A 23,037-nucleotide genomic window follows, 5' to 3' on the forward strand; every position below is an offset into this window, starting at 1 on the left:
GCCGCAGAACTTCTCTACAACAGGCTGGAGGTGAACGGGATTCCACGAGGGGGGCTGACAGCCCAAAGCTTTCCTTACTGGTGACACGCCTCCCCGCTGAGATTCCCGGAAGGGAAGCTGCGGATTCCCTCTTCTCCCACATGGAAAAGGCTTGGATTGAGAACCCTTGGGAGAGCCACCATGGTGTCAGGGCAGGAAACAGTCTTGGACTTCAGACTGAAGCCTGGATTCTAAATGAAGGAGAGTCAGGGTGTCCTCGAGCCAGCCAGCGTGGGGGAGAGTGGGAAGGTGCGCTTCCTTGTGCTCAGGCAAGGCTCTCGCCCTTGTGTGGGGAGTTGTCTTGCTCATGTAGGATGTTTAGCAACATCCTTGACCTCAGCCCACAGGATGCCGGTAGCACCTCCTCCCAGTTATGACCACCCAGAATGTCTCCAGAAATTGCCAAATGTCCCCTGGGGGGCAGTGTCACCGCCCTCCCCGCTGAAAACCACTGCATTGAGGTAACAGATATTCTGTTCAACTCTTGTGCCTCATAAAGCTGTGGCCACTTGTTTACTCCTAGTATTTGCTAATTGAAGCACAGGACAGAGAGGTAGAAAGAAAGTGGTGTTTCTTCCCCTTTTCCTCGGTTGACCCTTTAAACCCCATCACAGGAAGCAGCATGACATATTGGCCAAGAGTGTCAGTTTTCAGACATGTCTTCACTGCGTATGACCTGTGCAGGCTATTTAATTTTTCTGGGGCTCTGGTCTTTTCCCCTGGAAAGTGTAAATACTAACACCTCCTTAAGTTGAAGAGTCAGCTAGATGTTGAGGGCACAAAACTCTAGGTACGGTGTCTGGTGTGTAGTAGGCATTCAGTGAAGGATGACGCTTTTTCTTGAGTACCTGAGGATGTACTCCACGAGTTCATTTTCTTGTTGTTGTTGTTGTCATTGTTGTTGTCATTGTTGTTTTAGAGAGGGAGGGAGCGGGGGAGAGGAGGTCAGAGGAAGAGGGAGAGAGAGAAGATTAAGCAGGCTTCGCCGTCCAGTGTGGAACATGACACAGGGCTCGGTCTCATGACCCATGACCCTTAAGATCCTGACTGAGTTGAAATCAAGAGCTGGATGTTTAACTGGCTGAGCCACCCGGGCGCCCCTGTACTCCACAAGTTTTAAGCAAATTGGAATTTTTTTTTTTTTAATTAACACTAACAGGGGCGCCTGAGAGGCTCAGTCGGTTAACTGTCTGCCTTTGGCTCAGGCCATGACCCCAGGGTCTTCTGCTTCTCCCTCTCCCTCTCCCTCTCCCTCTCCCTCTCCCTCTCCCTCTGCCCCTCCCCCACTACCCCTTCTCTTTCATACAAATAAATGAAATCTCTTAAAAAATTTTAAAAATAAATCAGCACTAGCAGTTGCTGCTGCTACTTGAAATAGTGATCAGAACAGTTAATAACCATTGAAATACAACGTGTTTCATCCAGACTGAGTTCCTGGTATATGCCAGGGACTATGGTAAATGCAGGGAATAAAAAAAAAAATGTAAACCATAATCCCTGCCTTTAAATATCTAATAGGTAGATTTAGCCATATAAGTGTGTCTAATCATGTTCATTGAAATAAAGCCATCAGTTATGAAAAAACTCGCCATGAAACGGTCTGTGGGTTGGAATGGGGTGTGACATGCATCTGAGGGTGTATAAATGGATCCCGCTACAAACCACGGGAGACTAACTCTGGGAAACACACAAAGGGCTGCAGTAGGGGAGGTGGGTGGGGAGATGGGGTGGCTGGGTGACGGGCACTGAGGAGGGCACATGATGGGATGAACACTGGGTGTTATACTATATGTTGGCAAATTGAATTTAAATTTTTAAAAAATTGTTGAATCCTGCAAAATAAATAAATAAAGGGATCCCACTCTATCTCTCAACTCTATCTCCTTCTCCAACAACTACCATTTTTGTACTCAGGCTTGTACGACCCTGTGATTTAACCACTGTTCTTGTGCTCTGGAGTCTTTTCTGCCCCCCACCCCCCACGATACATCTCACCTGATCTAAGTTCAGCTGATGTGGTTTTATAAATGAAAAGGGACACTTGTTTTAAAGCGATGTGTTCACTGTAGAAATTTTGAAAAATACAGAATAGTATAAAGAATGATAAACTCCTCTATTTCCCCATCAGAATGATTACATAGATAATCTCTGGATATCCATCGTCTTTTTTTCTGTGCTGTGTATTATTTTTACACACTTGATTATACCGTAGTTTTCCTTTTTCAATTAGGATATGTCCAGAATATATTACCATATCTTTACATTTTCTTCCAATAGAGTTTCTCAGCAGCTGGATGATGCCATGTTGGGTGGATGTCGTGAACTGACCCTTCTACTCTCCTAGACTTAGTCCCTGAGCCAAGGAGAAAGTGTGAATGATTCACTGAGGAAGCGCTCTGGGGTGAAACAGTGACTTGAGTGGTGGAAGTGGGGGCTAGAAAGGAAGCAGCCAGTTAGGGAGCGATACCAGTGAGGTCCCGCAGCCCAATCCCATGGGGAGCCCTGGGGAGTTGACTCCTCCTTCAAGTGGTCTCTGCCACTGAAGGCAAAGGAGCTAAGCTCTGCCACTCTTAGACCAGTAGTTAGTGGCTGTCGGCTTCCAGAGGGACAAAGGACGCTGTGTGTGAACTCTCAGCCACGTAAGGCCCACTAGGAAAATGGGCTCCAACTCCCAGGAGGGTTGGGAAGGTAACAGGTACAAATATTAGCAAGAAGATACACAAAGCTGGTAAAATGACCCCTTCATTGGAAATTTAGGTTTGCAATGATCGTCGTTACTGCAATTATTTACAGCAAAGAATATCGCGACAATTCTGCTATTAGAAATAACTCCACAGTGAACGTTTTAGGCCCAAATCTGTTTATTACCTTAGGATTGATTAATAGAGAGGGTGTAACTGTTCTGACAGGTATATACATGTTTAAGGTTAGGCATACCCCAAGTTGCCTTTCAGAAAGCTGTTTTATCAATTTACTCTTCCAACATGTACTGGTCATTTTTTACCAGCAACAACCTAGGGAGAGCATCGATTTCTCACTTACGAATTGAGGACCTGTGAACAACATCGGAGTTATACTAAGGGGTCAGAAAAGTTATTTCATGGTCCAGCTCTGAGAACAGACTGAATAAGTAATACCTCACAATATGATTTTTTTTTAAATTTTTATTTATTTTATGATAGAGAGAGAGAGGCAGAGACATAGGCAGAGGGAGAAGCAGGCTCCATGCACCAGGAGCCCGATGTGGGATTTGATCCCGGGTCTCCAGGATCGCGCCCTGGGCCAAAGGCAGGCGCCAAACCGCTGCGCCACCCAGGGATCCCACAATATGATTTTTAAAAATGTATCCAGATGTTATTACAGATAAAAAAAAGATTTTACATTTTATTGAACTGTTTACGAATTCATAGTAGCTTTTTTTTTCAGAGTAGCTTTTATCACATATCTTTACAAGTATTAAAAGCATATTTAGTTGGGAAGTATCTGTAACGTTTACGTCTAAAGGAGGTGCTACCTTGTTTTAAAGCTCGGGAGCCACTGGTCACCAGCGCTATAACATCTTAGGTCATCTCTTGGCTGCCACTGAGGGTGTCACCCATTTGAACTATTGCATCTTAAAAATTTCTCAGTAAGAAATTTCTACCAAACTCGATCCCACAAATAAAACAGATTTAGTGACTTAAGGCAACAGACGGAAAAACGTTAGACATTTCTTTGGATCACACCCCCTTCAACTATCATCGAGGAAGCCCTCCATTCTCTTACGGAGACATGGAAATACACTAGCATTGTCTTACTGTGCCTTAAAATAACCTAAGGAGGTTATCAGGATACAAACAGGGCTAAATCAAGGTGAAAGTATTGTGTTTGACCCATTTTCTTAGCTTGATCGTTGAGACTTTTTAAATAGCTGTTGAAATAAAAATCAGACTATTTCAGGTCTTGCGCATTGAGGAAGACAAGGGGCGGGGGGAGCTAACATTCGTTGGGTACTGCTCTGAGCAGGGTGCTGTGCTAGTTACTGTCTTTCTCTCGTGCTTATGGAAATCCCATCACCGGTATTGGAATTTGATTTCAACTAGAGCGTAGATGAGAAAGCTGAGGTTGGTAAAAAGATCGTAACTTGCCTTGGATCTCTTGGCTAGTGAGATGGTAAAATTGGAATTTGAACCTTAGATGAATTCCCCCTGACACTGAGAGGAAAATAGAATAAATGTCCCATAATCCTATATTCTAAAAGATAGACAACTAACAAAGCCCCAGTTGTCTTCTACCTCCTGGCCTTCCCCTTTTACAGAGATTTCAGAACAAATGATGTGTGGATGAAAGGCACTTGGCTGTCAGAGTGTACTTAACAAAATGTCTCTTCAAAGGAACCGTTTAAATATCTTCCCATATATTTCAGTGGCTGAAAATTTCGTGCCTGTTTTTAGGTTCCTTTTGGTTAAATTAATGCATGTCATAGATCAATCATGTACTTTGAAGTCTGATAAAAATTTAAGGGGAAAAAATAAATCCAAGAGGTCTCTCACCCTCTCTCAGTAACCTGAAAAAACATTTTAAAACCACCAGGCTACCGTCACTTTGATCAGCTGGCATTTCCTGTTTCTTCTATTAAGTTGTAAAGATGCTGACTCATTCTGCCAACACTCTGCAGGCTTCCCAGGGGTATCGGGATGCACTTCGGTTTTGCTTGTTCATCTAATTTTCCATCTTAAGAGCACATGTTAGATATTAGGAAAGTGAAGACAGGTTTCGGTGGACTCCATTTCAGTAATGTTCGCAGAGATACCAGAGTCGTCTCTGCATTTATAGGAGCATGTTTGAGGCTTAATGGCAATTATTTGTGCATAACCAGCACTGTCACTTTGCAGATACAGTCTTAATCACCGTGGATCAACTCCTGACGTCTCTAGAATGCCTCTTGCCAAACATCCTTAAGTGTCCGACCTTTGCCTGTTGGCAGAGTGTTGGAGGGCAGTATTTGGGCCTGACTGCTGGGCGACGGCCACTTGAACGGCTCTCCCTGGCAGCCCAGCACTTTCCCTTCATGCTTGTTTCTCTGGAGAAAACGGGCAGAAGAGGCCGCGATTCCATATAATCCCATGTGCAGTTTCCCTCCGCCTCCTGTAGCTGCTGTGGAAGTAATGTTCAGCCTAAAGGCAGAGCAATATGGGGCCGAGTCTACAAACACAGAGACCAGAAGGGTATCTGCACTTTCCCGGTTCTAGAAAAATAAATGTGTGAGCTTTCACTGAGGCGAGGGGCTGGTTGTCGCTCCTTCCCACCTGTGATAAACCTGGGACCCTGCCTTGCCATGCTGGATTCACTCTAGGTGCTCTCATTATTTGGTTCTCACAAGCCTTCGGGATGGGTTTGATCCAGGAGACTAACCACCTTCGCATGAGGATGATCCATTTTGATTATCCCAGGTAGCTCTGAATGCCCAGCTTCTTCCCCGATCTTTTCCTCACCCAGCGTGCCGCCTTGGGCTCTGTGTCCAGGTAAGCAGTCTCTCTTCCACAGTTTGAACTTTAACATTTGGATGTTAGTGTGGTCGGTGGACTTTGGATTTTTGATTTTCCACATTGCTCAGGACTCCCACAGTTAATTCAGAGTTTACTGGGTGAGGATACTCTGGTTGTCTCTAAATAAGGTCTCCCACGAAGAAGAACCAGAGCTCCTTAGGGAAATGGCTGATTCTAGCTCGGGCCAGAAGGGTGCAGAATGAGCCTGGAATATCTTATCAAAGCAGAAGACAAGGAAGCTGTTGAGACTATGAGGTCATATGAGAGCTCAACCTGAAGAGGCTCGTTTTGAGCATCAGAAAAAAATAATGAAATTTCTGCAGATCGATACCATTAAAAAGTGTTGAAAAACATAAGTTCATAGTTATACTAAATGAACAAACACACGAAACCTCTCTGGTCAGCTCTGAGATGCGGGGTAACCAACTCATCATTTTAAGAACAATCTTAGGAACCGAATCAAGCATTCATCCTGCCTTTTGCTGTACAAGCTGAACTTCAGGATAACGGAATTAGTTGGTTATGGAAAATGTCTTTTTATGGAAGTGTTCCAGCTAATAAAGTTAGAAGGACAATAGCATCCTTTGGCAACCCTAATAAAACAATGCGCTTAGGCAGTGATCATGAACAGCCTCTCACATCACAAAAAAGAGACACATGTGGCCACTTTCTCCCACTTCCAGCACCTGCTACAACACCTCTATGAGACATTCCTTAAAAAAAAAAAAGAGAGAGAGAGAGAGAGAGAAATCTAAATCTGATCGGGCTCTAGAGCAGTAGAGGCAAACCTTCCGGAAAGAGCCAGGTAGTGAGTAGATGTGTCTGGCTTTGCTGGCCACGCAGCCTCTGTTGCAGCAGCTTGCTCTAGGGGCTCAGTGCAATCGTAGCCAAGACCAAAGTGTGGCCAGATCTGACCCGGGAGTTTGCAGACCCCTGCTCTAGGTCTGACCACGAGCTCGCGGCAAGTACAGAAGACAGAGGAGTCTGTTGAGCAGCAGTTAGCAAAATCCAGACCGTGGGACACTCTACAAGGCAACCTGGTTTCTCCAACAACAACAACAACAACAACAACAACAAAAAACTCGGAGGAAGAAGTCACAAAGAAAGCAAGACTTTTAAAAGGCAAGAGACTTATCAGCCAGTTGCAATATGTATGTGGAGCTTTTTTATTTTTTAAGATCCTGATTCAAGTAAACTATTAAAAATTTTTGAACCCTGGCTAGATATTAACATAGTAAAGAGTTAGTAATTCTTGAGTGGGATAATGATACTGTGTGTGTGTGTATTCACACATACGCATATATTCTTGAGTATATGCTGAAGATATTTTGAATTACATGATGTCTCCAGTTTGCTGCAAGACAGTTGCTGATTTTAAAAGAAATAAAATAAGCCAGGAGTTGATCACTACCTTATAAAGCATGTTAGGTCCTGGGGATTTGTTATTTTTCATACATTGGAAATCTTCCGTGACATTAAGATTTTGACACACACATTTTTACGAAATATATCACTTGACACGTATTTCAAAGAATGAGACGGGATGGAATACTCGCCGTTTATTAGACACTCCTGGGTCCTCCTAAAACAGATGTGAATCATCTGGCTCAGAGTTAGAGCCAGAAGAGTCTTCCAGTGTTTCCCCAAAACTGTTTACGTACATCTTATTTGTTATGCTAAATAGAACTGACAGAGGTATCCTGTTATTTATCATTTGAGCTGACAGATATGATTTTATTTATCTTTTGCTCATGTATTGTATGTAAAATGTATTTCATAGAAAATTTTAAAAAGCACTATTAAGCTTCATCTTTTCATGAAAGCATCTTTTCATGAAAATAAGCTTCATCTTTTGTGACCCACAAGCGCTTTCACAGCCTGGGGGGTGATGTAAGTGGAGCCACGAGGCAGTGGGGGCGGGGGGGGGGCGCCCAGCCCCCCCGTGGTGGTTGCCTGGCAAGCTGTGTGCCCTAGGAACGAGGACCCAGTGCTACCAGGGTCGTTTGTCCTGAGAATAACTCTAAATCTAGATTGCATGTGACATCTTCTAACTTGGAGTTGCTTAAAATACCTTTAGGCTGCCTTTTATTCCAAACCAAGCCCTTAAGCAGCCGGGTGAGCCCCGTGAGTCAGCCTCTGATTCGGTGACTCCCAGTGACCCGGCCCTAAATAAGACCCCAGGGCCCACTCAGGTTCTAAAGTCCCACGGCCCTGCTCTCCATGAGCTTCCAGAAACAGACTGGAAAAGCTAAATGAAATGTAAAGAGAGGAAATGCTGTGGAAATTCAGAGAAGGGGGTAAGAAGACCCAGCTGGGACAACATGGGGGAGCCCCCCACAGGCCGTGCGTGAAGTTAGGGGAGCACTGCTGTCACCAGGGGGGTAAGGGAGAGAAGCGAGGACATAAGCACAGGGAAGACCAGGGCCTAGACCCTTTAGGAGGAAAGTCGGCAGATTTCACAAACTGCTGGCCTCTTCCATAAGCCGCCCTCGGAGGATTTTTCAGGCCGATGCAGTGTTCTGAACAGTCGGGGGAACATAGGCAGCAAACGGGGAAGTACGACACCGAAGTTCAGCAGAGGGTTTGAGACCGTGAGCCACGGATCCGAGCACGACCTGTGTGGACGTGATGGTTGAAGGGATGGCACCTGTGGGTGGCGTGTTTCTCTAACGTCCAAAGCCGGGAAGGGAGGTGTTGCTAAGTGTAAGGCTGCACTCCCCATCTGGCCTTGGTAAAACCCCCAGCTCGTTCTTTTTTTTCACCCCACTGAATCTCATTTGAAGCTCAGAGCAGTACACACTTACTTTCCAGACATCCTCACACGGGGAAGGAGCGGTTTTGGAGTACGAGACCCCAGAAGTATGTGGGGAAAGAGAATCCCACATTTGGAAGGTAGGCCTGTGGTGATGGCTTTATTTATAGGTTTACAGTCTCCCTCCAGTGATGGCCTAACCCAGACTCTTCTTGGTTTGTGTGTGTGTACGTGTGTGTGTTTACTGTTATGAAAAGATTATTCAAGAAATGGAACCATTTAAACAGATTTACGATCTTCCGTACAGGCGGTGCAATACATTTGGGCAATAGCTTTATTCCTTCTCTCTTATGTGAAAGTTTCAAGTGTAATTTCTCCTAAAAATAAACAGGAGGTTACTATGTTCTTCCCCTAATGAGAATCTGCTTGTTGTCGAGAGTAAGCATTTTCGAGCCTGATTAACTCCAGCAGTTATTTCATGTAAAAGACTGTCTACTTGGACATGAATATGTATCAGTTAGGAATTTTATAAGCCAGAGTAATTTATGGATCAGCACCCGCTCTCCTGGCTCCTGAACTCTGGAGAGGAGTGAAAGCTCAGCCGCAGACGTGTACATAAGCCAGGTGAGCTTGAACGAGGGAGCGTTTCGCCTCGGAACCTGAGGCCAAGAAGAAGTTATGCCCAGAACATCAATCAAAAATAGCTCCGGTTCCAATCCCTGCACAGCTCCGACACCGTCCCAACATGCTGTTATGAAACTGCGCATAGGCACCTCTCAGAAATGTCCCAAATGCACGAAACCAAGAAAAACACCCGTGGCAGCCTTCCGCCTACTTCATAATGAAACTGTTCTTTTAGCAAAAAAAAAGCCATAACCAAGCAAAACCCTGCTAAATAAGATGGTTATTTATTTGGGAGGGCTGTCTCTGCTGACTCCGAAACATCGGAGCGGAGAGATTTTTCTCTTACTGATCCTTTCTACCTGTTTTACAGTCGTCTACGTGAATCTGTATAGCATTGGGTTGAATCATCTTTAAGCTATCAGAGACAGAACCCATTTGATGTCCTGTATGAATGTGCAGGTTCAAATATTTCTTCAAACCGTTAGTAATCCAGGAGGATCTCTTTGGGAGGCTTGGAGAGTAGAGATCAGGTGTCCTGGAGGTGGTGTCAGAACAGGCTCTCAGGCGGGAGTCAACGATTCAGGCCGATGAAGTTGGTGCAAGTGACCAGATTCAACCGTTGGTAGAAAAGATCATACAGCTGGTTTTATACTTGTAAAATGCTTGGTGGTATATTAAGTCTCAAAGAGATTTATTTCTAGAGAGAAGGGACGGAGGGAGGACGGGCGGACACAGTGTCTTAATTTTTAGATGAAATGAGTAAGGCCTCCTTAGTCAGCTTTTGGAAGCTCTCCAGCGTCCAACAGGCTGAACGAAACTCAGGGGATTGCCATGGTCTGAGAGCCAGTCCAGGGTGCCAAAGCCAAAACAGGCCACGCTGGCCATAGGAAAGCCCCAAGTAAAGTAGGAGTGTATGTAGGTCACTTACATGTTTTGAATTTAGACAGGCTGTCGTAACACAATTATTTTACAGTTAAGCCTTGGAGAAGCTCTGTGTGTTCTAAATTCTTAAAAATGCAATTGTTTCACAATATAGGAGACGATTGCAACATCCCCTTGAATGATGGGCATTAGTGCTCACCTTGTGGCCTGAGGGGTGGGGAGCGGGGGTGCAGGTGGGGCACTTTGATGACCGTCCTCTCTCCAGCCCAGCGAATCTCACTCCCTTTGGAAAGTGTCTGGAGCTCACCACAAGGCTCAGAACCAAACACAATCACTTTTTTTTTTTTTTTAAGATTTTATTTATTTATTCATGTGAGACAGAGAGAGAGAGAGAGGCAGAGACACAGGCAGAGGGAGAAGCAGGCTCCATGCAGGGAGCCCAACGTGGGACTTGATCCCAGGTCTCCAGGATCATGCCCCAGGCCAAAGGCAGACACTCAACCGCTGAGCCACCCTGGCATCCCCACAATCACTTTTTTAAAGTCACACTCAACAAACATTATTTTGATGCAGGAAAAAAAATAATCGGCAAAAACAGAGTATTAGGCATCAGGTCTAATCCCACCTGTATTTGCTAAACATCTATCATGACCCGGAGCAGGAAGCGGAGCGGGATGCATCGAAGGGGAGGCAAGAGGCAAGGGAAACCCCAAACACCCGATTTTGCCTAATTTCTCTAGAGCGCATAGGCCTCCTTTCCCTGCACTCCAGCTCCCCTGTTTCCTAAAAGGCTCCCCTCTTTCTCATTCTTTGCAGACATTCCCAATCTCCCACATGTTCAGGGCACATGACAGGAGGACAGATCGGCCCCTCTGGAAACTAGTGCTTAGCAGAGGTTTGCGTCCGCAGGGGAGGAGCCAAATTAGCCACATGCCCAACTCGGCTTTTGTTTTCCCACCTGCCTCTTTCAAGTTCTTACTTAATGAAAATATTTGCTTTTCCGTAAGTGCATGTGACTTTCCCACCTCTTCCTTGTCACAGCCAAAGGAAGCTCAGTAAGGGGGAATCCGGAAAGAACGCGGACTTCAGACAAATCACTGTGATCAACAATATCCGTGCAAACGGTGCCATTCTCTCAATGGACAAATTTGCCGATCGTTCTGCCCTATTGTAGATGTGGGGGTATCATTTATTTTAATCAACAGTCCCTTAATTAAGAAAGTAACATGCGTGTGTATGGTCAAAAAAATAATAATTGAGAACCTGTGGTTATAAGGTAATCCTAGCGACCCGATGGATTCGCTTTCTTTTTTTCTTTTTTTTTCTTTAAAGCCCTCCTGTCGTTTCTTGGGACCCCTAGAAGGAAACCCAGGAGCCATACATATGGGGGTCTCTGGGCCTTCTTCCTCTCGCGTCCTCCCCCAACTCCCATCTCGGGGGCCATGTACCGTGCGGGGTGCGGGGTGCAGGGAGCAGGGCTTCGCTCTCATTCAGGACGCGTCGCACGTGTTCTCCAGGCAGAGGTGTCTTCCCTGACCTGACCCCCCTCCCGCCCCGCGGTGTCCCTCAGCCCCAGCCCCACTCACAGGCACAGGGCCCTGACCCCTCTCTGAAGTTACTGTATTGCCTGCTGGCTTATTTGGGGGAATGTAAGGTCCAGGGAGGCAGGGGGCTTGTGCAGCCATCTCTAGTGCTATGCCCAGCACGTCCACGAGGGCCCCGCACCCACCAGCGCTCGGGCAATAACCGCTTCAGTTACGTGAAGGGCAGTTGAAAGATTGAATGGTGCCTGGCACATAGTTGGGAGCCTACCAGTCGGAGGCTCCCGTCCTCTCCCTCCGCCCAGCCCCCTGACAAAAAATGGCGAAAATGGATTTAATCCACACTGTTCATTTTAAATAAATTAACGTGGCGCTCAATTATACGGGGTGCAATGACTCATACCTACTTGACTATAAAGTAGGTCCCTCCAAAGGTGTTCATCTAAGAATCCACATGTATATTTTTTTTAATTTTCCAGGTTGTCCTTGCCGAAAGGAACCATGAATTGGCATTTCTCCTTCTTCCTCGTGGCCGCAGTGACCTTGCCCTCCGTGTGCTCCCAGTTCAACCCGCTGTCCCTGGAGGAGCTAGGCTCCAACACAGGAATCCAGGTTTTCAACCAGATTGTCCGATCCCGGCCTCATGACAACGTGGTGGTGTCCCCCCACGGGATTGCATCCGTCCTGGGGATGCTCCAGCTGGGAGCCGACGGCAGGACCAAGAAGCAGCTCACCACGGTGATGAGATACGGCGTGAACGGTGCGTGCCCTCTGAGCTCCGGCTGGTGGGGCGGCGAGGGGGCCTGCACCTGGTGGGGTTCGGGGGTACCAACCTGGCAGCTGGGGTCTCCTCCCCGGGACCCTGTGACGCTTCTGGAAGCTTGTGTCCCATCGCCACGGGACTTCAGTCACTTGATCTCCCCACCCTCCCCTGGTTACTCATCTCTAAAGAGAAAGCTTCCCACCTGCCCCACGTCCCTGGTGCGTCATGGTTGTGAATGTCCTTTGAGAGCCCGTGAGCCGGGTGAGCTGGGCAGGTGGCTGGGTGTGGCCAGGGAGGACAGCATGGGGAGCCTTGTTGGGATGGCACCGTCCCGTGTCCTGACTGTGCTGGTGACCTCATGAATCTATGTGGGTGAGAAAAATCAGAGGGCTCTGAGGGGCTCAGCGGTGGAGCATCGGTCTTCAGCTCAGGGCGTGACCCCGGGGTCCAGGGATCGAGTCCTGCATCGGGCTCCCTGCAGGGAGCCTGCTTCTCCCTCTGCCTGTGTCTCTGCCTCTCTCTGTGTGTCTCAGGAATAAATAAATAAGATCTTAAAAAATAAAAAAGAAAAGAAAACTCACATGCACGCGCACACACACACACACACACACACACACATACCTGTAAACCCAGGCAGTGTGCATGAGCTCTGCGACCTGACCCAGGGGCAATCTCCAGGCTGTGACACTGAGCTGCAGTCCTACAAGGTATTACCACTGGGGGGAAACCGAGTGAAAGGCACATGGAACCACCCTGGATATTGTTTTGCAACTTCTTGTGAATCTATCACTATATCAGAACAAAAAGCTTAAAAAAGTATTTTTTTGAAGTAAGGCCCAATGGAAAAGATTTGAATCATTTCAAATTATCTATGGAAACTTTTTTTTTGTAAACTTAAAAAAAAAAAAAGATGTTAGTTATTGCTTTGAGAGAGAGAGGGAGAGACAGCAGGAGCAGGAGGAGAGGGAGCAGCAGACTCCCCACTGAGTGGGGATCCCGACCCGGGGCTCGACCTGAGGACCCCAGGATCATGACCTGAGCCCAAGGCAGCCGCTTCAGCACCCGAGTGCGCACAGGCGCCCCATCGGCACGGCCCACAGGTTGTCTGTCTGCAGGCACAGGTGCCTCAGGCTGCGGTCAGACCGCCCCCCCCCCCCCCGCCGCCCCCAGGCCCAGCCGACCTTGTGCGCAGGCACCGTGTGAGGGAGCAGAGCGGCCCTCACTGTCCTCGGTGCCACCGCCGCACCTGCGCTGGGAGCAAGTCACTATGTCCAATGTTGGCCGCCGTGGTGGCGAACCAGGGAGGCGCCCTCCCCGTGCCCTTGCGCACCTGTTGGCCTCACAAAGTCCTGGGTCCTGACTGCAGGATGACCCCGGCCGCGAGGGGGCGGCCAGGCAGGGGTCCAGGTCGCCCGGGCCTGGTGCTGTGCCCTTGCCGGCTGCATCAAGTGCGGCCCCCGGGCTGCCCCCACCCGGGACCCGGAGCACCCTGCCGGTAACGCGGCCTGCAGGTTTGCACGTCCGCGGTCGGCCCCTGCGCAGCCCTGGGAGCGCGCCACCCTGTCCGGGCACCAACACCCGCAAACACCCGGGGGAGCTGCGGCTTCCAGACGAATCGCTGCCGGAGCCTCCCGCCTGTCCCGGGGCGCCGACCCCCCCCAACCCTGCTGGTGGGTGTGGCCCGAGCGGCCACTGCTGTGGCCCTGGTCCTGAGCCACACTCTCTTTAAGCTGCCCTCCTGCGGGTCTGACCCTGATGCTCCTGCTGGCTCCCCCACCTTCTTTCTCCTGCAGCACCAGCAGGGATGTTCTAGAAGGGGCTCCAGTCAGGGGACAGACCCCTGCAGAGCTGCCCTAGCTCTGCCTAGGCCTCAGAGCTCTGGTTAGGGACGCGCTCACGAGGACAGAGGCCAAGTGCTCAGGTCAGGGACGTGCTCACAAGGATGGAGGCAGAGCGCTCAGGGTAGAGACGTGCTCACAAGGACAGAGACCGAGCACTCAGGTCAGACGCATGCTCAGGTCAGGGACGTGCTCAGGGTAGGGATGTGCTCACGAGGACAGAGGCCCGGCAGTGCTGGACCAGTGAGGAGGGTCTGCACCCTCTTTCCTGGTGGGGGACCAGCCGTGTGGCCGGAAGCCTCAGGTGCTGGCTTTTGTCCTCCATCCTGCACTTGCCCCCCTGGGCCTGCTCCTGGAACATCACCATAGGTAGGGCGGTAAGAGGGCCCCTCCTCCAGCCCCAGCCTTCACCCTGGCCCTATTCAGTGGGTCTGCAGACAGTGGGGAATAGGTCAGCTCTCTGGAGACTGTCGCGGCGACACTGCAGGCTGTTAGGACAGTGTCCTTTTCAAAGGACCCCAAGAGTCTGTCACTGGAGCTCCCTGTAGAAACACGTTTCGTTCTTGTAATTTATTTTCCTCTTTTCCATATTCTGAAAGCAAACAGAGCATGTATGAATGGCTCCCATAAAATAAAGCTTACATTGCCATAAAATTAATCCCCGTGCTTTTCGAGCTTGATATTAGGTAAAAATCACACTGTCCCTGGATGGTGGCACGTGGCAATGTTTTATGGTCTTTTAAATGTCTATTTTATCCATCCATTTTTTTTTCCAAAATAGAAAAAAAGAAATCACATTGTTAAATCTTTGGCAAGAAAAGAGCGCTAAAGATTGTTAAGAGAGAAAAAGAGAACGAATTAGGAAGATTCCTTGGATTGATTCCCCATGGCTACGTAAGGAAGAGCTGGCCAGTCTCCCTGGAGATCTCCCAGAGGATGAGGCCTATGTGGGGAAGGTGCTGAGGTGCCACGAATATGCAGTTAGGGTGCCAGAAGCGCCACTGATTTTCAAGAACTATTAATAATTTGACTTGATTTGGGGGACGCCTGGGGGGCTCAGCGGTTGAGCATCTGCCTTGGGCTCAGGGTGTGATCCTGGAGACCCAGGATCGAGTCCTGCATCGGGCTCCTTGCAGGGAGCCTGCTTCTCTCTCTGCCTGTATCTCTTCCCCTCTCTGTGTCTCTAATAAATAAATAAATAAAATCTTAAAAAAAAAAAAAAAACAATAATAATTTCACTTACTATTACCACCCCCACCTTTGTCTTGACACCAGGCCACTGAGGAAGCAGAAGGCTTGGTCTCTCGCTACTCAGGCCTATCTTGTTTGTACTGTTACTATTTGCCATACTGAGGAAAGATGATTCCAAAAAAAAAAGGAGGGGGGCTTTTCTGAATTGCTGCATTTTTCCATTTCTCCTGTAGGAGTCGGTAAAGTGTTAAAGAAGATCAACAAGGCCATCGGCTCCAAGAAGAATAAAGACATTGTGACCGTGGCCAACGCGGTGTTCGTGAAGAACGGCTTTAAGATGGAAGTGCCTTTTGTTACCAGGAACAAAGACGTGTTCCAGTGTGAAGTCCAGAACGTGAGCTTCGAGGATCCGGCCTCTGCCTGCGACTCCATCAACGTGTGGGTCAGGAACGAAACCAGGGGTGAGTGGCCCTGTTCCCCGGAGCGGTCCGCGCGGACCCACTGGCCGCTCTGCCTTCCCCCTCGGCAGGATCCGTGACTCAGTCTCCCTTCTGTCCCCGTGGCACGGGCAGCGGAGCGGAACACAGCCCCCGCCCCCCACCCCCCGGCTCGTCTCTGCCGAGGCTGTCCCCGCAGCCCCTGGCCGTCCTGAAGGTGCAGCCGCTGGGCATCGGTGCCTGTCCCTCCCTGCCTGCGCCACGCGGGATTGAGCCCTCTCCTTGCTTTGCATCCGTCTTGCTGTCACCTCGGGGGGGCCTCCTCTGTGCCCACGACTGGCGTGCAATCGGCCTTCCGCTGCCCCTTCCTTACGGCGCTTGCACGCAGTTCTCCTCTCATCAGGCGGAGGGACTGCCGAGCGGGGGTTTGTAAACCGGAGGGCTGCGCTGGAAATGTGCCGCAGTAGCGATGGGTCCAGAACATTAGAGGGACGTTAAGGCTGCAGCTAGAGACTGGGGGACCTTTTCTCATGGGAGGTAGAGTCAAGGCCACAGGAAGGGACCCAGAGACTCAACTGGGACCCAAGGATAGAATGCAAGGAAACCGGCTTTTCGGGTCGTTTCTCAAAGCCCGGTTCCGGGGGCGCCTGCATCAGAATTACCCAGGGCATTTGTTTCCGGTGCCGGTCACCGGCCCCCGACCTCCTGTATCAGAACCTGTGAGCGAGGGGCCTAGCATTCTGCATTAAAACGAGTGCGCCCCCAATCTGCCTCCACCGTCAGACTTGCATGCGCAAGTGTCCGAGAGCATATGACAGACCAGGGAGGCGCCGGGCCAGGAGTGCTCCGGAGGGCGGAGGAGAGCCAGAGTGGTTTTGGGGAATCCACGGCGTTCCTGCTCCACGGGGTCCTGGACGCTGTAGCCCAGGCTCCCTTCCCCAAACCACAGAAGGATCAGGAGACCTGCAGATGTGAGGGGCGGCGTGGCTCCTCCCGGGCCTAGAGGCCTAAGGACCGCGGGCCGCCGGACTCAGAGCTGGAGGGCTGCATGGCTGTGGCGGTCAGTGCCCCCGCCAGCCGTCCTGACCCGCCGGCTGGGGATAGCAGGTCACACCGGAGCACCACTTGACACTGTTCAAACCACGTGACTCAGTTGCTCACCGGACCTGGGGAGGGGAGGGTGGCTAAGCCCGGGCAGTGCTTCTCAGCCCTGCAGACCCACTCCCTCCTTATAAACAAAGATTTTTACTATTCACTCTACCATTCTGGAATGAAACTCACAGCTCACGTAACCTTACGTGCAAGTACACAACATTTTCATTCTTTTTTTTTTATTTTTTAATGTTTAAAGGTTATTTATTTGAGATTGAGAGAGAGAGAGAGCATGAACTGGAGGAGGGGCAAAGACACAAGCAGACTCCCCGCCGAGTTGGGGACCGCAACCCAGGGCTCGATCCCAGGCCTTTAGATCATGACCTAAAGGCAGACGCTTAATCGACTGAGCCCCCCCCCAGGCACCCCACAAATACACAGCATTTTAAAAAATTAATTAATGAAATGCTGAAGTGTAATACAAGGAAAAACAAAGCTAATTTATGTACATAGTTCAGTGGGTAAACCCTTGGGTATAGCTGCACCTGAGTACGTGACAAAACAGTCATATTCCTAGAATAATTGTGAATTGACAGCTACGACAACAGGCTGACAGAGGCATGTCCTGCCAGTGACGTGAAAACCACAAGCTGCCTTCCTGTCCTTCTGAAGCAGTTTTCTCTAAAACGGTGCAAAATACTTGGTAAATCTAGGAACAAAGTTAAGAAGAGTCTCCACTCAGTTTGCATGGCAGTCGCATGCGTAGAAGATTCCATGTACGTTAAGAACATGCCCCCGAACACATAACTTGGTGTTTCCATGGAAAAAAAAGGCTGAGGTTCTGGGCGCAGAGGATGATGAGCCAGCTTCTTGCTGGTGCGAATATCCAGTGGGGCGTTGGAAGCGTCTGCAGCCCGCAGGACGGGTCCTTACTACGTGGGACTGTTTGGAACGTGGTGAGACAAGTGGCATCTCTGGCCACCTGCCACTCAACTAAACCCTCTTACCTGTTTTCACATCACCCCCGGGGGTGAGAAGCCCTTCCCCACCTGGTAGGGCCCAAGAGGAACCTGGTGATCCAGCAGTCCGCATCTGGAAGATGGCCCAGCCCGTCCTGGGGAGATGACCATTCCTTCCCAGCTGTGTAAGTGGGGCAAGTTCTTAACCTCCCTGTGCCCCAGAGTCCTCCTCTGTAGAAATGCAGATACGATGGTGATACCTACTAAGATGGTTTGAACGACATTAAGATTTGGGGGCCCCCCGGGGGCTCAGCTGTTGAGTGTCTGCCTTCGGCTCAGGTCGTGATCCCAGGGTCCTGGGATCAAGTCCCGCATCGGGGCTCCCTGCATGGAGCCTGCTTCTCCCTCTGCCTGTGTCTCTGCCTCTCTCTGTGTCTCTCATGGATAAATAAATACAATATTTTTTTTAAAAATTAAGCTTTTTATGGGAAGGTAAATGATGTGCATAAAGCATTCAGCCAAGTGCCTAGCACTTACCGAATATTCAACAGGCACAAGCTGTTTTTACACCTGTGAGTTCACAGTGATGCTTCAGAGAACCCATCCCTGACCCATGAACCAGATCAGATCCCCCTCTTAATGGCCCTCACATCTTTGAGAACTTCTGCTTCGAGGTATTTATCACTATTACATACGGTTTCCTGAGTCCTCGTGCCGGTCTCCACCTCTCTGGACTCCATGGCTTTCTGAGGGGAGGCTTCATTTTTTATGTGTTCGTTTTCTCACCTAGAAGATGGTCACTGGCACATGATAGGTAGGTATCCAAGATGGACGGTGGGTAGTGGATGGGTGAGTGGATGCGTGGGCGACTGGGTGGGTGGATGAGTGGGTGGCTGAATGGCTGGGTAGATGCATGTTTACTTGCATGCATGTTCTTGACGGCGGGTCCTCCACGTGCCTCCTTGCTTCTCAACCATGCATTCCTTACCTTTTCATCATTTCTTGTTATTTCTTCATGCCTCGTAATTGTACCTTAGTCCTACCCATGTCAGTCAGAGGCTTTAGTTAGCACCACAAAGAAAGGGCTGGAGAGATTTCTTTAGACACTTATTGAGCACCAACTGTGTGCTGAACGTAGAGATAGGCTTGATTTTTAAAAAGCGAACAGCAGGGTCTTGGCCCTTGTGCGGTTCGTGGTCCAGCTGAGGGGAGAGAGACACGTCAGATTTGGCTAGAACAAAATACCGCGGGCAAATGATGGTGCTGAGTGTTGAGCTTCATGGAAAGTCCCGGGAGTTTGGGAGGACGTCTTTTATAGGTAGAGAGCGGAGCTATGCCTTACAGGCCCATAGGGGTTGGACTGGGTGATGTTCCCAGCAAAGGCAGGACACAACCTTCAGTGTGGGGAGCCAACCCTAAGGACTTTGCTACAGCGGGAGCACCGAGTTCTAACTTCCCTCCCGCAGGACACAGGCTGCCCTTGCATGGAAGGGTGGCCTCTTATAGCTTGGGGTATTTTCCTTCAGATGCTGACTGTGGTGGGATCGATGCCCCCTTGTGCAAGTAAGGAGTGGTGATGAAGCTTTTACAGAGGCCCCTTTTACAGAGGGCCCCCACCTCTGGGTGCGCCCCCTGCCATGACTTATGCAAACATTTGTTTATCGGACATCCGAATCATCTTGAACATCATCTAAGAGGACTTTAGGGCTCTCCCAGCTGAATTGGATAATCTTGCTTCTTCCAGAAACTATTGAGTTTACTCTAACCATTTAAAGAATTACAATCTGCATTTGAATTATGACTCTACATGGTGTTTTGTTGTCTTTTTTTTTTTTTTTTTTTTTAATGCTGAGGCCAAAAGCTACAGGAAACTGATTTTTAGTTTTAAACTAATTTTAAATTAATTAGTAAACTAATTTTAAATTGCTTTGGGTGTTAGTAATCCTTCATAAACACACACACACACAGCTGAATCTTCAAAGACCGAGCAAAAGGAGCCTTACGGAAAACCGAAACCCTCAAGCACAGACAGCATTTGAGGAAGATCGCCGTGGCCCCAAAGAACGTTCTGAAACTAGAACAGTTGTTAGCTCCTTCCCTCCTGACACAAACAAGACGGAGCGTCCTTGACATTTTGTGGAGCGAATTTTCCTTCAACATCAGGAGGCCTTCAAGGACAGACTCCGTTTCTTTTTATCTCTATAATGTCACCACCTAGCTCAGCACCTGACCCATAAACGTAGACACTAATTTTGAATTCCAGCCCCCTCTTAGGTAGCTGTGGGGCCTTGTGGTCCCAGGGGTTCCAGACGAATGCCCAACACCTCTGAAACCTTCAGAGGAAGTAAGTGTCTATCTGTGATAAAATTGCACAGGCCGAAGGGCTTCATTTTTGACTGGGATTAAACCCACCCAGGGGTTGAAACAACAACTGCGTATCTTATTTTCTGATGGCAAATTCTCCTTGGCAGTTGCACGTGTCGGTTATTAGCAAAGATAGGAAAATTCATCGTTAATTAAATGTAGCTTCTTTAGATGAGTAAAATTTTCTAAGACATGGGGTTCATAGGGAATTAGTCATAAAAGAATTGCTTTTTTAAAAAAAAATTATTTGAGAGAGCAAGCACAAGCCTGGGAGGGGGTGGGATAGAGGCAGAGGGAGAAGCAGACCCCCCCACTGAGCAGGGAGCCCCATGCGGGACTCAATCCCAGGACCCAGGATCATGACCTGAGCTGAAGGGGGACGCTCAACTGACTGCGCCACCCGGGAGCCCCAGTTATAAAAGAATTCCTTGATGAAAATTGTGCTAACCCCCAAACAGAGGATCTCTAAGGTCTTTTCAGATTCTCTGATTTTAGCTTCAATTTTTTAGCTTTCATTTTTTAGTGAGGTGGGGGGGAGGACTGAGAAAGTTCCAGAAGGGTGTTGTAAACAGTTCCTTTTTAAAGGCTTTTTAAAAATTCCGTTCATTTGTGACTGTCCGTGCTCCATCACTGCCTTTTGCCCTCAAACAGACCGCCGATCCTGAGCTTTCCTTGCTTGTTCTGTGACTTTCCAGGCATGATCGACAACCTGCTGTCCCCAAATCTCATCGATGGTGCCCTCACAAGACTGGTCCTGGTCAATGCCGTGTATTTTAAGGGTTTGTGGAAATCACGGTTCCAACCTGAGAACACAAAGAAACGTACGTTTGTGACAGCCGACGGGAAATCCTATCAAGTGCCCATGCTAGCTCAGCTCTCTGTGTTCCGCTGCGGTAAGTGTTCGCTTGGCGATGCCCCAGATCACTTGGTCCAAGAGCAAATCTGACTTTTATATTTTAAAAAGGGCAGGGGACAGGCGGGCAGGATTTTTTTTTTTTTTTTTAAGTTCATGGTAAAGTTTCTTACCACTTACCAAGGTAATGTATTAATACATGACATACAGGCTTTTAGGTTGGAAATTTAAAGATAGAGGACAGTTCACAAAATACGAAATGTAAGCAGGCACTCGGCACATAGTGTATCATCAAGTCACCTTTGGCTACCTTACTTTACCAAATTAAAAAATACAAGTAAAAATTAGATTTATTTTCCACTTGCCAGTCTCACAGATACTAGGTTGGCAAAGCCCAGTCGTGGCTCTGGGGGTTGGGGGGGCACATGGGTGGTAGAAGTTGCTGTGGGATGGGGGGGTGCTTCCTGGAGCCTCTATGGCAATCCCACACCAGGGGACTTAAACCCTGAAGATCATCTCACCCCAGCAAGTAAGCAAAAGCCAGAAACTTACGTATAGTGGAACATATGTGATAAAGAGACTTAGATTCAAGTCAGTAGGAAGATGATACAATATATGGTTGATTCCAGAAAACAAGTTGTAGGACAGCAGGTGCTGATTCATCTCGTTCACGTAAAACACGTGCTACATACTCATCTGTCTGTAGAGACGTGTCCTGGAGGATGTTCAGTGAAACGTGAACGCTGGTGGTATCTCAAACGATTATTTTTCTCTAATTTGAATCTGCAAATTTTTAAAACAAAGCACGAGTCAGTTTTACAACCAAGGAAACAATGACCGACCCCTGCTGTCATCGCCACGGCGCTGACGAACGGAGTCTGACGATTATTTTTCGAGCCTAGTTTCATTGAACACTTGCTGTCCAACTTAAGTTGATCTTTTCCCTCTGAAAGTTAGCGGTCGTGTCTCCAGTCTGTGCCTGAACATGTGGGACCCGAGTATCACCTCTGCACGGTCAGTCTGTGCTTCCAGCCCTGCGCCGTGTTTTGCCGGCCGCGTAATTCTCTAAGTTAAGGGATGGCTCGGGTGAGGGGTGCCCTAAACAAAGCCACTGTCCTTCTTGCTTACCATTCACCAGGCTGCTAGGTAAAATTTTGTCATTCACTCAAATGTTTTGTTTTGTTTTGTTTTGAAGAGAATACGTATTTGAAAGCCCTGCGGAAAGACAATGTGCTCAGCAACTGAGAATAATAAAAGGCTCTTTTTGCCCAAAAGTCCTTCCCTCTTTCCAGAGGTGGGCCGAGCCTCCCGCTCCCAGCTGGCATTGCCAGGAAGACTTCGCTGGGACGCTGGCACGGCCACCAGCTCCTCTGTGAAGCAAAGCCATTTTATTTCAGGTCGATCTTCATACACATTCTCTGTTCTAATTTAAAGAAAAAAAAAAACAAAAAACCAAAAAAGTGTCCACACACAAAACACCTAAAAGTGAAGGGCCTCAATTTTATGTTTCTCTTGCTGAAAAATGAATGTCAGAAGTTAAAGATAAAGACGCAAGGATCCTGTAGACCTTCCTATGAGACCTCACTGTTTGTTTTCACAGGAAAGGAACAGGTTTCCTTGACGACATGGCTCATTCTTGGGGAGGGAGCTGCCTCCCTGGGTAGCTCTCCGTCAGGACCGCCCTTCCCCGCGTGTGCCTTATGGTCACGGCTGTGCCTTCTTGCTCAGGGACCTTGCTACGGGCGGCAGCAGGCTGGGTGTCCTCCCCGCACCCCATGGCCTCCGCCCTCTGCTCCCGGCGCGAGCCCCCCGAGGCTGCATCGGGGCTCCCGTGGCCTGGGGTGAGCTGGCAGGTGACCGGGATGCGGGGGAACCGGGTGTGGGACGCGGCCTCCGGGTCCCTGCAGGAAGGTGTCCGCTGGCTGGGTCAGCAGGTGCGCCACGAGCGCTCGCTGTCGGCTCCCAGCCCGCGTCGGGTGACGTCTGTCGCCCAGGGTGCTGCAGTCCGTCCTCGGGGGCCTCTGCTCTCCCGCTCTGGAAGCACGCCCGTCGTGACACTCCTTTTCCGTGAGCCGCTCGGTGTCCCGTGTCTTCCTGTGGCCCGACTGGCGTGCCCTGAATTCAGCCCTCGGCCCTCCCCGTCCCCATGGGCCACGGGGCTCCCTGTGCCGCCT

General features: G+C 49.0%; 1 protein-coding gene across 2 annotated transcripts in view; it reads left to right on the plus strand.

Moving 5' to 3' along the window:
* Window positions 1-23,037, plus strand: part of SERPINE2 (serpin family E member 2) — a 57,061-nt gene that overhangs the window by 21,065 nt on the left and 12,959 nt on the right. For both annotated transcript variants that reach the window (XM_072813466.1, XM_072813467.1), the window contains exons 2-4: window positions 11,846-12,126; window positions 15,392-15,619; window positions 20,706-20,903. In XM_072813466.1, coding sequence (XP_072669567.1) covers window positions 11,868-12,126; window positions 15,392-15,619; window positions 20,706-20,903 — 685 coding nt within the window. In that variant the 5' untranslated portion in view covers window positions 11,846-11,867. The remainder of the gene's footprint in view (window positions 1-11,845; window positions 12,127-15,391; window positions 15,620-20,705; window positions 20,904-23,037) is intronic.

The sequence above is a fragment of the Canis lupus genome, chromosome 36, assembly GCF_048164855.1.
Source record: "Canis lupus baileyi chromosome 36, mCanLup2.hap1, whole genome shotgun sequence".
Classification (NCBI taxonomy): Eukaryota; Metazoa; Chordata; class Mammalia; order Carnivora; family Canidae; genus Canis; species Canis lupus.